Source organism: Miniopterus schreibersii, assembly GCF_964146895.1.
Source record: "Miniopterus schreibersii genome assembly, chromosome: 2".
Classification (NCBI taxonomy): domain Eukaryota; kingdom Metazoa; phylum Chordata; class Mammalia; order Chiroptera; family Miniopteridae; genus Miniopterus; species Miniopterus schreibersii.
In genome coordinates, this window is record NC_138102.1 from 110,442,313 (window position 1) to 110,458,065 (window position 15,753).

Below are 15,753 nucleotides of genomic sequence, written 5' to 3' on the forward strand. Positions count from 1 at the left end.
CCCTGCCCCATTTCATACAGAAACCGTAGAGCTCAGAAGTCATTCCGGAGCTTCTGCCCCCAGAGAAATGAGGGAGGCTGTGTCGCCTCTGCGAGTGTGGGGCGACAGTTTCTGAGCATGACACAGACTAGGCGTCCACATCCCTCCACCTCGCAGCGTCTGCCCTTCCCAAAGTGGGCGAGGCAGATACGCAGAACTGTCCGTTCACCTTTACTGAAGTGACTTCGGGTGAGATTCCCCTTATGTCAAGTTTGAAGAATCAAAACCTACAAAACCAAAATACATACCTTGATGTCTTCCGTTTGGGCTTGTAGTAAGAACGCCGCTATGCACTGTCGATACCGGTTTTCGTGTTGGAGAAGGAAGGCATTTCTCAGCCCAAAGACTAGAAAAAGATCACAGAGACAAAAAGCCAGTCACTTAATAGGAAATCCAAACAGGGTCTCAGTCCTCCAAGAACCTAGAGTTGTGCGTGTGTGTGCGTGTGTGTGCGTGCGTGTGTGTGTGTGTGTGTGTGTGTGTGTCTGTGTGTTTAATGAAGGTGGGAGGTTTCCGTAGGTTGCAAACAAAGTCTGATTCCAAGATCAAGGCTTCACCACTATGTCCAAACAGAGCCCCCCTAAAGCTGCAAATCCTTTCTTCCTAACAGCCTCGGGGCTTGATGAGACCAGCCACGGCTCACGATGGAAAGTGGGCTCCTCTGCAAGGAAGCAGCTTAGCACGTCGGGTGGATGTTGTGTGCGTAAAGTATAGGTAACAAAAGCATGGAAAACAATGGGATTATTTTTAGACCCCACCACTCCTTTTAAAATGTTTATTTATTTTTGTTTATTAGTATCAAAAAGGAAGCCACATCAAAACAAGAGTTATACGAAAATTAAGATGTAGCAAAAATATAAACCCCCCTGAACGCTTCACAATAGGGTAAGAAAAGACAAAAAATAAAAAGTAAACTCAAATAAAATCGCGCATCCACCAAAGTATGTGAACTGTAAAATAAAACAAAAAGAAACAAATGGATGTTTTCTGTGTTTGCGAAAGAAACAGTCTGTTCCGTCATTTTTTCACTGGCCCCTTAAAGAAATAACAGGGGAGAGTGGGAGAGCAGACACCTTTCAAAAAAATTTTTTTTAATCTTCACTTCAGAATATACTTTTTTATTGACTTTAGAGAGAGAGGAAGGGACAGGAGGAGAGAGAAAAAACAGCACATCAATGTGAGAGAGAAACCAATCAGTTGCCTCCTGTACGTGCCCTGACCAGGAATCGAACCCGCAACCTTTTGGTGCCCGAGACAATGCTCCAACCCACTGAGCTGCCCGGCCAGAGCAGACATATTTTTATATAGCAGGAGCTCTTAAAAGAAAGGCCTCTTCCTTGAATTAATAATACAACACCGAGAATAAAGTCTGCAGCCTATATATCCTTTCTATAGTTGATTAACGTTTAGAAACAAACCAGAAAATCAAAGCAGGGTGTATCCTGGTCACGTGGACTACGCGAGAAAGGCTCTCGAAGGGCGCTTTTTCCCAGGCTGATCCTTAAGCTGCTGCTTGTCCAACATCATTATTTCTATCCCTTGGAGCTTGTGGTTTTAACTCAGGCTCACCGAGGCAAGGTGACCTCACTTCAGAATCAAAGCAAATGCAAGACTTTTGCTTTCTTAACTGCAAGAGCTATTCCAGTATCACAAATTATACTCCGAACAGCCTAAACCTCATAATTCCTCAACCCTGCCATCACTAAGTCTGTTGAGGTCATGAAATTCTGTCCGCTGCTTTGAGGTGGAGGACTTACCCCTATTAAAATGGCTTTCTGGAAAAAAAAGATTCGGCTGTGTTTGTTTTACTCCCTGATTTTTCTTCTTATAAATTCCTTGTAATAAATGAGGCTTTAAAGATCAGGTGGAGTTTCTTGGAGCTTTTAGAATCCGTTTTCCTCAAAAATTGTACCTGTAGTTCACAGGTACTGAAGGCGTCCCTCATTTGTTTGCTTTGCAATCTGGGTGAGTACAAGGGACTTTAGAAGCAAAAGGACCTGGTGCGGTTAGGCTCGTAAAATAAAAGGAGGAGATCGTATGTGGTCAGGATTGGCGCTCTTTCCCCCTGACATTCTAAAGTAATAATTAAAATAATGAATATAACTCACACTTATATAAGCACTTACTTTGCACTGGGCACTGTGTTTCTCCCTCTCCCTGTCTCTCTCTCTCTCTCTCTCTCCCTCCCTCTCTCTTTCTGGTACTGTTTTACTTATTTTTTTCCTTTTTATGTCATTTAAACCACACAGGAAGAGTGTAAGAGAGGTCAGCTAATTCCCACTTACAAGTGAGGAACCAGATTTCAATGGATTCTTCCAGGGCCATACAGCAAATGGCAGAGCCGGGGTTTGAACCCAGGTCTCTGTCACTGCCAAACTCAAGCCCTCCTCCTTCCACCCTTGCCTCTCTCTCCCTCTATAGCTTTCCTGCCTCGAGCACTGCATCTGAACAGTCAAAATACTAGACCAGAGGAATGAGGGAAATACAAAAAAACAGAAACGAGATGGGAGTGAAAAATACAAAAAAACAAAACACGGTGGAAGTAGCTTTTAAAAGGTATTGTTCGTATTTCAAAAAAGAAAGATAACCCAGCCACGTCAGATTCCGCCAAGTCCCCATTCCTAAAGCCCGCGGGGCTGGCCAGGCTGAGCCCGGCTTCCTCCCCTCAGGCCACAGCCTTCCAACAATGGCCACTGTGGTGAGGGAATAATTCAGGGCCTAGGATGCCCTCTGACGGGCCATTTTCCCCCGTGAAAAAGTAACTGAACAAAAGGAAGTGATCTCTGTGCTCACACACTGAGCCCCCGCCATGGACACTGCTCTGGGCCTGCAGGAGGCTCACGCTGGGCGGGGGTGAGGCTGCAGTTGCGGGCAAAGGTTTTGTTCCCTTGAGATGCCCCCTTTTTAGGCGTGCTCTCTGGCTGATGCAGACTTTGGCCTCTAGGTAACGCGGTTGGTCCCAGCAGAATACAATATAAGAGGCCTCAGGGCCTGCCGGGTCACAGTTCCACAAATGTTAATGGAGGTGGAAAGAACAAAGGAGACAGAGGCTCTGGTCTGGATACAGGAGACCCCTTAATGGGGAAGAGTTGTATCTATGTAAAACATTTAAATACAAAGCTTAGTTATTACCATAACAATGTAAATGTTTGCTATTGTTATTAATTTGTGTATTCATTCATTTATTCATTCACTGTGTAACATTGCTCTGTATGCATAAGTCCTCCTTTGCTAGTCATTGACACTTTGGGCTGGGCTGCTGGGGTGGGCATTGAGGGGAATGGGTAGTGGTCCCTTTTTTCCTGATCCTTCTTTGGGCCAGTAATACAGTCCCCTCCTGCCTGGCTTCAGCTGGTCTCTTAGGAGCCTATACCCACTGCAGAATGACACCTGTGTCCTGCTGAACACTACCCAGCACTGAAGAGACTGAAGTGGCCTGTGAGCCCCTGGAGCGCCAGGGCTTTCACGACTGGGCTTCCTGATCTCTCGTTGTTCTGAGAGCCCTCCCCAAAAAAGGCTGCTTGTAACTACAGGGCAACCACACGGTGCCTGGTTCTCAGTAGACACTCAGGAAATGCTTGAAAAATGAATAAAAATTATATAGATATATTTCTGACCTATACACATAACATATATGTATGTATGTATACATGTATACATATTATTTCTGGTATATGTCTTTCTATACAGTTATTGTAATAGAATATCTGAGGCTTGCATAGCATGTTGTTGTACCGGTGATTTATCAACAGCAGTAGTGCTAATAATGATAACACAATAACAATGCTAAAAATAGCTATCATTCATTGAGTGCTTTACCTGCATTACCCCTATTTTACCAAGAAGAACCTGTGGCATAGAAAATTTAAGTGCCTTGCCTATGGTCATATATCTAGCAAGTGGCAGAGCTGGGTCATGCATGACCAGCTTGTAGAGTGAGTGATATATAGCTGCATAGGAAGTCAGTATTTTCTTTGATGAAGACTTAAATTGGATTTATGTGCTGTTACCAAAAAGAGCCAATATGAAACTCTGAGATGGCAAACAGGTAAACTGAATGATGAAAACCGACACATACCTGACACGTGGAGTGGATCGATACTTCTGACAACCAATCTGTCGAGTGGAATGGGCTGATCGAGTACAGTACACGAACCACCCTCTTTTATTACTGTTTGCAGCTCAGGAGTAAGTGAAGGACACATTACACCTGTGTCTGAGCCTCCAACTTTCTGAAATTAAAGAGGAAAATAATGCACTAAAGAAGAAATAAGGATGGATGCACATTCCTAAGCTGATTTTTAGAAACAATTGCTTGAAATCCAGCAATTTCCCCAAAGCGTTTCCCCAAAGTACATAGTGATTTAAGGCATAGTGTTTCTGATTCCCAAGTTTAATTACCTGAATAAATCGTGTGTGATGTCTATAACTGGAAAACATTTTAATCACCATCACATCAGTGGGAAGCATTTCAATTGCCAGTATCTCTTTATAGTACTGAGTGAGATGAATGAGAAAGGGGAGTCTCATTTTGGCCAACTCTGTCCATGGGATCTAAACTCTAAATAGATTCCATACTTGCCCGGCAGTGGCTCAGTGGTTGAGCGTCGACCTAGGATCCAGGCAATCAGGGCACATGCCCCGGTTGCGGGCTCAATCAATGACTCTCTCATCATTGATGTTTCTATCTCTCTCTCTCTCCCTCTCCTTTCCTCTCTCTGAAATCAATAAAGATATATTTAAAAATAAATAAATAAATAGATTCCATACTTTAAAACTTGTAAGTAATTGAAATTGTTTTGAATACATAAGATGTTGAATTTTTTAAAAAGGATGTCAAAGGTTGTAATTTGCATCACACATATTGCTCATTAAATTGCAAAGAGGAATTTAAAACATAACATTTTTTTTTTCTCCAAAGGAAAAAAGTGAAATCTGATATCTTCTCTGGGTGGTTATTTTTGTGCCTATGAAGTAAATAAAACTCTCCAGATTTATTAGACAGAGGACTTCAAAGAGGAATTTAAAGCAGATAACATTCCTTATTTGGGAGTCAAGTTGTGAAGCATGAAATCAGAATATTACCTTATAATAAATCAGTATGGGCTGCCATTAATTCATGTACTCAGACTTGGGCCATTATTTGATATGAAGGTAGACGATGCTTAGCGTTGAGGTTTTTGAAGGGGATAGAGATTTTTCAGACTTGTTCAGACATGCCTGTCTGGGTAGCTTAGGAGAGAAGGGCATCTAAGTTTCGAAACTGCAATTCTTCATATTCTCAAATATCCACTCCCTCCTCAAGGACCATTCAACTATTTACAGATTGATCAATGGGTGTCTATTTTATTGCTTAACGATCCTTAAGTTATTTAGCTCAAATTAACCAACATGCCATCTTGAAGCATAGGTTTTAAAAGATTTGTGATATCTAGTCTCATGATCTTGTATCTGCATAAGGCTAGCCATCTGTAAAGAAGCGGGTGAACAAAACATTAGCTCTCTCTGATGGCTTGCAGCACTGCAGCTCCTCCCCTTCTGAGTGCCTTAGAGGGGGTCCCCTCCTTGCTGTCACTCACATTCAGGGGACAGACTGTGAAATGGGAGATCAGACAGAAAGCCCTTCGAGGACCATAAAACCCATGGCTTAATTAGCAACAGCAATAATAGTGGCCATTGATGCTTAAGTAATGGGGAAAATCCCTGTTCTTGGAAGAGATTTTGTGGTTTTAACTCAAGTTGACTCATGCTGTCTGTGATGTCAACAATACATCTGTTGGGCTTCTGCAGTTCTTACATTCAGGTATTATAAATAGGTAGATACTGAGAGAGCAGGGGTCCTTCCCACTTGCAGCCCCCAAACCACTATTTTCCAGAAAGGATGTGAGCTTTCAAGTCAGAATGAGCAATGGATGTCACCGGGGCACAGGGCAGCAGACAGCTTAGAGAGGTCCCACCGCAGCACCTGCCGCTGTGGCGAAAGGGCCAACACAGACAAAAACATTTGGTTTCATTTGCTTAGGCAGGTCGGGAATGCAGTCCTGTGGTTTCCAGGACTTACCTCGAAAGTATACAGACTAAGTTATTCTAAATATGTGCACATCCTTTGTCATCCTTAAGAAATGTAACTTGCTTTTGTTATTGTTATTTCTTAATTCCAAACTGCGGGACTGGAGGCGCCAATATTTTGTAATGTTTCCGCTTTTAGAGGATGAACCCCAATTTGATGTACGGAAATATTTTATACTTTAACACAACTTATTTGGAAATATTTCTAAACTTATTTAGCAGACTTATGTAGAAATAGCAGCATTTTACCTTTTTGTTGCGCTTAGTTTTGGTAACTAAGAGGAAATCATCAAAGAGAAACAGATAAACATCTAGGAATCTTGTACTATCTGGGGAGAGAAAGAAGGTGAAATTGGGGCTGGAAATGGTAAGGAGAAGATTTTTTGTTATTTAAATCAAAGAATCCCTTAGGAAACAAATTGAACCGGCATCCTGGCCCAACAGGATGGCAGCTCAGGGTGTTTGATCCTTGGCTCAGAAAACTGCCTGACTGTTGGACGGATTTCTTCCTAAAGCAGAGACTGGATGTGAACAGAAGCTCACAGCTTTAAAGACATTGTACCTGCGATGCGTTTCACATGGATGTAAGATAACTTGGATGATGTTCGTAATGGTTTCAACAAAGCCTAAGACGCATCTATCAACTATTTGAACTTACAGCATTTTTGCCTCGAGTCACCTGGATGGGTCATTGGCAAAGACGTGCATTACCCCCCCAAAAAAAGGCGTTTTGTCATTGCTGTGAACTAAATTGTGCCCCTGCCAATTCTTATGTTGAAGTCTTGTTTTTGGAATAAGGGAGAAATTCAGAATAAATGAGGGCATGAGGGTGGAGGCCCGATCCAGTAGGATTAGTGTCATAAGAGGGGACTCCAGAGAAAGAGAACCACGTGTGGGCACGGAGGAAGGGGACACCTCTAACTGGTCAGAGAGCTCTCATCAGAAAATGAATTAGGCTGGCAACCTGATCTTGGACTTCCAGCCTCCAGAACTGTACGAAGTAAATTCCTGCTGTTTAAGCCACCCAGCCTATGGTATTTGTCACGGCAGCCCTTGCTGATAAGAGTCTTTACAGTTCCTTGTTTCTCAAGTTTTACAATGTGTCCACAGGTAGCTTTATATTTATAAACTTTTTTGATATAACTTTTGGTAGTAACTTAGTCAATTAGGCTTTTCTACTTTTCTCTAGGAAGGGGCCAGTGGTAGAAGAGAAATCAAATGTTAGAATACGGTATCTTCTCTCTAACTTTATCACTTAGAAGTTAGAAGAAGAAATAGTTAAATTTAAGTGATTTCAGAGGAAAAGGCAGTCTGTCCAGAGGGGAATGTGACAGATACTTAAAGTAAATATTTTTCAAAATCAGTAAATATTTTTTATTATTCTATTTATTTTATTTATTTATATTATTTTAGAAGTTCTTTCTCATACACTTTTATCTCTGAAAGCTAGATGGCTAAGGTTAAATTAGTAGATACAATATTTAGGATTCATTTCTATTTCCTCCCTTTCTTTAGGTTTAAAAGAAAGATTCTTTTCATATTTGCATAAAAGAGAAATTAGATATTTTATTAAATCTTGAATTGTCCTTGAATATTTTAAAAACATCGTATTCCATCACTATTAGAGACATTTTTCCCCCTACAAATCAGCCTATGGCAGACAGCTGATTGTCCCTCAAAAAAATATTCCCCTTCTTTTGTAGTAATGAAATTTCTGAGTTTTAGTGGGTACATGCTCACTGCAAATAAATACTACATCTCCCAGCTTCCCTTATAGCTAAATATGACCATGTGACTAAACTCTGACCAATGGAATATGAGCAAAAGTGTGCAACTTGTGAGTCATATCCTTAAACAGCAGGCTTTGCTTGCCGGTGACCTTCCCACTTGTGTGGACTTCTCTGGGACCACACAGAAGAAAGCAGTACCCCGGGCATGGCAGAGCAAAAACAGAAGAAACTTGGGTCCCTAATCACACCATGGAGGACACTCGTCACACAGCTTCGAATTTTACATGAGAGAAATAAACTTGTCTTTTTAAGCGATTGTTATCTCTCTCTGTCTCCAATGGCCAAATCAATATCTTAACTAATAGAGACATGGTGCTGGGAATGTGACACTGGACAACATTGGACCTTCAGACCTGTGCTAAATGCTTTCCCCACCCTGTGCCATTCATATATAAATTAGGTTGATGAACTATTGTAAAAATGAAATCTCTTTATTCTCTTATTAATTTTAGTATTTTATTTTAACCGGCAGTGAGCATCTGCTATGTCCTACAACTTATTCCAGGAAATGATGATTATTTCAGCTATTTATTGAGGCCCTTGTGTGCCATGAAGCAGTCAACAAATATTGACTACCTACTCTGCATCAATGATTAAGACAGACTCTGCCCTGAGGAGATTTCATTCTACTTTGAGCAGACACATAGTAAGCATGTAAACAAGACTTAAAATAAGATAAATTCAGAAACTGATAGTGCTAAAAAGTAGATATGGTAATATAAAAGAAGAAGGCTAAGGAGGAAGATCGTAAGCATAAGATCATGCCGCCCACATTTATTATCCAAGGAGCTATTGGGACAGCACTGTTGGAGCTATTACAGCCCAGGGAAACACGTTAACCAGGTGATTTCATGAGACTTAACTAATGAGCATTGCGAGTCTGAAATTCTGCTTCGCTAAGTGCTACACAACCAGATCTGAGACTTAAAAATGTTTTCAGTTCTATGTTGACTAAGTCTTTACTTTTTCTCAGAGTCTGGACTGTGGGTTTTCATTGCTCTGCTAGGGAATGGAGCAGCGTTACTGACTTACTCCCCTTCTGCAGCAGCTTGAGCAAGTGTTGCAGCTGTCACCCCTTAATACTTGTCTGCACCCGACTCAGTTTTCTATTTGGAAATGTCAATCTGTGGGGAGCAACACATTTGTGAAGGGTATGCTGGCATGACTTCCAATGGGAAGTTGGTCATGCTCCAACAGTTACAAAAACTTGTACTTCCTGGGGATGATAAAGTACACTTATTGGTTACAAAAGTACAGATTTTAAAGCTGAAAGCAATTTGGAAACAACATGTATATGTTAGGTATAATCATCATCATCACCACCATCACCACCATCATCACCATTATCACCATCAGCATCTACAGAAGAGATGAAGGAAATTTAGACAATTCTACCCAAAACTGTTTAGATCCCCTGATTCTTGGTCCAGTGTTTTTCCCATTAAAAATGATGTCCTGTTTCTTCAAAAACTAGCACCCCCACTCCCGCAACATCTCCATGCCATCTCTGAGCCAAAGTCCCAGTGACTTTAAACTTGGCCTGTTACCACTACTACATGGTACCTCCTCTCTGAAGAAACTGATGAACACAGCATATACCATTAAATAAGTACCTGGTGTTAGTGACGTTTATGTAGTTCATCTTTATTTGACTCTACAAGAAACTTTTTCGGAAAAGGTGGGTCTATTTGTAAGGACTCCTTTTTAGGCCAGTCTCCCACCCACACTTCTGTGACAAGCACCCTGATGCCAAGTGATGTGTGGATGCACAACTAACATAGCTTTTCACCAAGAGATGGTCATTGTCATGTTCATGTTCTTGTCCTGCCCACACATGAACCCTAAAATTGCCTCCCTGGCCCACTCCCTCCGCCACCCTCAGTGTGATCAACCGACCTTTCAGGCATGTAGATTAAAAAACTTGAAGGTATCGACTCATTTTCTCCGTAACCATTTTGCCAATCATAAAGTCCTCCTATCCTATTTTTGCCTTTGAAATATCTCTCACATTTATCCTTTCCTGCCCATGTCCATTTCTAATATTTTAGGATAAGCCAGCACATCTCACAGTGTTGGGAAGTTGGTAGATACAGGGAAGGGGTGAACCTAAATCTCTGATAACTCCAGGCGGAGGCCAGTTTAGGAGGGAAGGGCATATGTTTGAACATTGAGCTGTGTTTTGCTTCATTACTTTGATTTGATTTTGTCATGATATATAATTATTTTTGAAATTTATGCAAATAACATTAAAGAAAATTTAAAATTGTTATCTCTCCAGATGAAAGGGAGAGGGGGATGGTCTAGAGGTTAAGAACGGCTGAGAAACAGGCTCAGGGGCTTCTCACCTCACCCTGCCTCACTGCGGGCTTCGGGGCTGGTCTCTGCTTTGGTCTCCTCCTCGACTCCATTTTGTGCGTTGCTTCTGATGACTCTTCAGCACCCTTTAAGCCTGTCACTTGTTGCTGGCAGTTCCCTAGCTGGGTCCCTCTGCTTGGCTTCCAGGGCAGGTGCAGCCATTCTGAAAGCCCACTAGGCCAAGGCGGCCTGGACTCTGCCCTTAACCACCAGCTGGCCTTGAGTATGATACAGAACTCCCTGAGCCTCCTATAACTTAGGATTAAATGTAACTTCTCTGCATAACTCACTGGAAGGAGAAATGTGTGAAAAAGCCCTTTGATAGAAAATGCTGGGCACGTCTACCTTTCCTACCTGGCAGTTGCCAGGTCAGGGTTATGTCCCAACCTGACATCTAGAGCTAAAATGTAGCAGATTCTCAACAAATGTGTATCAAATACGGAGTTAGTGCCTGGCACTCCCACCACCTCTCACGCTGCCATAAAAAGGCAACATCACATTCCTCAGGGCTTCTCACATGGTAGGCGCCCAATCAAGATTTTGTGCAGAAATGAATAAATGAATGAATGCAAATCCTACTTTGGTCAGGCAGCCCTTTCTGATCAGAATATTTATTGAGCACTGGTTCTGTGTCTACCATTCTTTCAAGTGGTTGTATATCCATTAGCTCATTTAATCCTCACAACAAATGGGGGTGGGGGGGTCGCTGTAAATGGGCCAAGGTTACACAGGCAGAAAAGGCTGAGCCGGGAAGGAAGGGCCTGGCCGTCAGCCTCCAGGGCTCGCCCTCCTGACCTCTCCACCAGAGCGTAGTCTCCCAGGTGGCTCCTGTCCCCATGCCTTTTCTCCGGCTGTGCTGTTCACCTGGGACGTCCTCCCCCGTCCTTCCATCTCTCTACCCTCCCAAGCCCACCTCTAGTCCCCCGGACCACATAAAGCCCTCCCTGGAACTCCAGCTTCACAGTCCCTCTTCTATTCTGCGCTTATCCTGCAGGCCCGCTCGTTACGGCAGAGCTTCCCAACCAGAGCAGAAGGGTTACAGAGAATAATGACTTTATATCTTCCAGGGACACCTCCCTAGCACAACATGCGCTAATAACAGGCCCTCAGCCAACCCTGACATGGAGCATTTATCATGTTCCCAACCTTGACCTAAGCTCTTCATGTATGTGTTTCTTTTTAACAACAGTCTTATGAGATAGATCTGGTTATCCCACTTTACTGAGAGAAAGTGGAGGGCACATAGCTAGTGACACTGTGAAGTCCTTGAAAAAGCCCCCACAGGCGTGAGTCCGTAACATGTTCTCTGACTCACGTCTTCCATGGCCTTGGCCATTGGCAAACACAGCTCTTCACACCCTTCAATGAGCAGCAATTGGACAAGTTACATGGTAGCAAAGATGGTGGATTTTTAAAGGAAAAAGTTATTTACCTGCAAGAGTTAATTTTCCCTCATAGAGAAGGTGTCTGTTGGTTGGTGACAGGATGTTTTCGGCCACGTGCTCTTTAAAAATGTGTTTCAGGCACTTGCAAAACAAGGGAGAAAATCACAGAGGGGTTGCTAGCGGTTGGAAGGGAGCAGATTCTGGGAGCTGGGGCAGTGCACTCTGTCTACAAGTTCAAGACATTTAGAAATGTCCGTAGATGGACCCGGGAATGGGAGAGGAGAGGCAGACCTCTCAGGACCACCCCAGGAATGACGTGATGACGTCAGCCTCCCCACATACAACACCGAGTGGATAAAGGCTGTACTTCTTGCTCATAAAACTAGATTTAATATTCAAGTGGACAGCTGGGGACTTTGTAAGACTAGTGTATTTCCAACTGAATGCCAAACTTAAGTCCTAATGGATCTTTTTTGTACCTCTGGAATGAAAAACCTTTTATCTCTATCCCAAAGTGGAGGCCACACTATAATCTCCTGGAGATGTCTAACTTTTTGAAAATTGTCCAGCCACTTCACTTTTCCTTCAAGATCCCCTGAAAGACAAGACACATTCAATATATTTTTAAGTTCATGTGACATTTCAGCATAAATTTTAACCAAGACATATAGCAATCATTTAGAGACACTGCCCCTGGAGCCCAACCATACCTTAGGTTCATTTAGCATACTGCTTGCAGTTTAAATGTCTTAGAAAAATTCACTAATTCGAAATCAGCCTCTTGCAGAGAAAAATGAAGCTTAAGTAATTTAATTCAGTAAGTTGAAATACATTGTGCATTTTTATTTAAATAATACAAATAAAGTCCTTGGTAGCTTTCTCTTATGCCCTATACCATATAGCCTGTAATTAGGGGAGGGGGGGAGTCAGGCTAACAAGCACAAACATATATTTTTGTCCTGATTATGAAACATACATTTGCTTCATAATAAGGTAATTCTTTTTTGTGAAAACTTACTTTTTTCTTTTAAAGGTTTGTATTAGTTTTCCAACATTTTCTGATAACATTGTATTGAGGTTTTGTAACCACCTGGGGGGAACATGGAAGGCAAATCATAGACCCACAGAGTCACATGGTTAGGGGGATCCTTGAGAATTCACCAGCTTTAAGCTCATGGGCTAAAGGAAGGCCACAGACATCTCTTCCCCCAACAATGAAAATCCATATGTTATTGAGAAATCTCCAGAAAAGACCCTATTACCTTCTTCACAAAGCTAGCAAAGTGAGTAATGATCTGCAAATTACTTTAAAACTTCCTTTTTAAGTCTATTTTTAATTGAATTTTTGTCTTACTCCCTTGATAATAAGTTTAGTTCCTTGGGTCATTTTAGAATTTGAACAACAAAAAAATTAAAAAGAAGAAAGGACTCCCACTGCGTGGTCACTTTACATTTAAACTTGCAAATGGAAAAATACGTCATTTCTGTGCAGTTGATCATCATAAATTTCAATTGTTCCCTTTTGACACTCCCAGGAAATCTCGGTTTATGAGCGCATAGCATGAACGTCTTTATTTGAATTTAATTATACAGAGCTACCCAAATAAACTTAAGTCATCAAAGGGCTTGCTCTGGTCCCACCCCCAAATTTCAGTTCTAAAGGTTGCAGTTGGCATTATTTTTAGATCGGCCCTGGAGTTCAGCGACCTGAAAAATAATGGATGGTAATGTATCCTCCGGAAAGCCTCCCACGGTGTTTATTCCCATTTGCTTTGTGTTTGGGCTCAGCATGGATGTTAAGAACAAAGCCTTCCATCGTCTCGGAAGTGGACCTTTTCCTGCCTGAGCTCGCACGTGAAAGCCTTGGAGACAGCCACGTCCTGCGTAACTGCTGCGAGGGTTCTCATCGGGGTGGCCAGGATGTGACTGGAGCCCATTGTTTTGTGTGTGTTTGATTTCCCAGAGCCATGACCTCAAGTCGATGGAATTGCCTTCTAGGATGAAGCCCAGGCCATTCCCCGGAGCCAGAGGGCCCCCCAACTCTTCCATTAAGCCTCCACTGGAGCTCTGGGTCACGTATCTCGGGACTTACGGATTGACTTTTCCACCTTTTCCTTGATGGAGTAGATCACGATCTTCTCAGTGGGGTCTGCACTCCTTTTCCAGATATTCTTCAGCAGCAAGGGGTATCGGGTCAGCCTGTGCAGTGGGGCCACCAGCAGCTCAGCCAGGCGAAGCCGCCTGCACTGTTCGTTCTGCTCACACCACTGGGGAAGGCAAAGCAGACATAGTCAGAATGTCACTTCTCCTATCGCGGCCCCGAGGAGCCCGAGAGTGAGACACCCTCAGAGATTTTACTTGGTAGCGACATGACACAGCTGTGAGCTTGCTGGGGAAGTTTATAAGCCACAGACTAGACTTTGCTTTTGAAAATTCTTATTACAGTTTCTTCAGCAAATTCAGGGTCTGAGATGGGGTTCTTAGATGGGGGTAAGAGGTATTATTGACTATGACTGACTAACATTGTTACTTTCTAATGAAAGAAACCGGAGAACCCTTTTTCAGCTGTCTCGCCTTCCCAGCAATGGTAAAAAGGCAGCATTCATTATCCCCATAGCATCACCTCTCAGTTCTCCTAAGTGGAGAAATTTGTCAAGATCCAAAGGCACAGGAAAAGTTTAAAATGTCTCAAATCCCCTAGAGAACATGTTCCCTCTGTGGCAGTGGTAAGATGTATCAATATGTGTTCCAGCCTCGTTGACCCTTCCCGCTTAAGAGCTTGGTGGGCCCTTTGGCTTCTCCGTGGCCGGCGCAGATGTCTGCTTGTGCCTGTTCCATTCCCGCCCTCATTGTGAGGCACAGCTGGCAGAACTGAGAATGGGCACACGGAGGGAAGAGGAAGGAATTTTGCTTGTGGGATCAGTTCCTTGACTCTCCTTTCTTGGAGGGAATCAAGGTAATATGAGAAAATGAAAATAGAAGTTGAAGAGGCTAAATTGAGCTACATGCTATAGAGGAGAGAGGAAGAGGGAACAGATAAAGAGACAATTTTCAGTAGAGAGTCTGACCAAGAGGCAGCTGCAGGGTGTGCAAAGCACTGGGGAACAGGGAAAGGAACTCTAATCAGTACTGCTGTGGGTTACACATTAGATTTCCATAAATGGTATTTGAGAAATACAAGTAATCATGAGACTAGCTCATAGCTCATACATTTGTGTCATCTGCTAGGCTGTTTCTTTAAATGCGATGCCCTCTCGAACCCACGGGGCCCTGGCTTTTGTGCAGGTGACACATGACACAGGGAGTCAGGTCTCATAGATACATCAAAAGTATTACTACTGAGTGTGTTTTCTCCCTCTTCTCCCGCCTATTCACTCATGCCTGAGTTCAGCTCTGAGGTGTCCTGCTCTTACACTAAATACCTTTCTTGCTGCAGGCTACCACCTTTTTCAGTCTTTCATGCTGAAGCTAGGCCCAGGTTGCCTCCTCTGCCTTGTGACCCAGACCCTTCAAGGCCAGCTTCGGTGTACACTGTGGACGGCTCCCTCTGCTTCCCCAAAGGTCGCTTCATACATCTTCACGCCCGGGTGTCAGCCCTTGCATTTCAGAGATCTAGGTACAGTCGACTCAAACCCCCACCAAGTCCAAAGCCTTCCCTTAGATATTTACAAACTCACTGAGTGGTGAGGGGCTGAGATTTGAATCCCTTCCTCTGGCCCCTGGACTCCTGCTCACACCAGTGCTTTCCTCCCTGAGCGGCACGGGCCACCTGATGCCAAACTTAACCCCTTTGTTGGTTTCCTGTGCTGGTTTCCACTGCAGTCCCGCTCATGCCAAACATTTTGTGAGTGTACGTATTTATTTTACCTAAGGTTTTGGGCTGTGGGGAGGGGTAAATACACAGCCCGCAGCAACCCCCACCCCATTTTGATGCCACTCTTTCCTTCTTTGGAAAGAGAGAGCTTTTCCTCTCTCTTTCTCTCTCCAACTCCTAGCATCTTTCTTAGCAATTTACACTGGCCTTTCATCCTTGGCTATGTTCTTGGGGGTTTCACCCTCCCCCACTAGGAATTGGATCAAAGTATTTCTTCTGAAAACACCCAGGGCTGGACACA

At 43.1% G+C, this 15,753-nt stretch overlaps 1 protein-coding gene across 1 annotated transcript in view; it reads right to left on the minus strand.

Annotated features, from left to right (window-relative positions):
• The window catches only part of PLEKHG7 (pleckstrin homology and RhoGEF domain containing G7), a gene marked incomplete at both ends in the record, with an annotated part of 59,696 nt that overhangs the window by 849 nt on the left and 43,094 nt on the right, over positions 1-15,753 (minus strand). The window contains 6 exons of the mRNA XM_081127759.1: positions 288-385; positions 4,118-4,271; positions 6,358-6,437; positions 11,686-11,779; positions 12,118-12,233; positions 13,731-13,905. Coding sequence (XP_080983885.1) covers positions 288-385; positions 4,118-4,271; positions 6,358-6,437; positions 11,686-11,779; positions 12,118-12,233; positions 13,731-13,905 — 717 coding nt within the window. The remainder of the gene's footprint in view (positions 1-287; positions 386-4,117; positions 4,272-6,357; positions 6,438-11,685; positions 11,780-12,117; positions 12,234-13,730; positions 13,906-15,753) is intronic.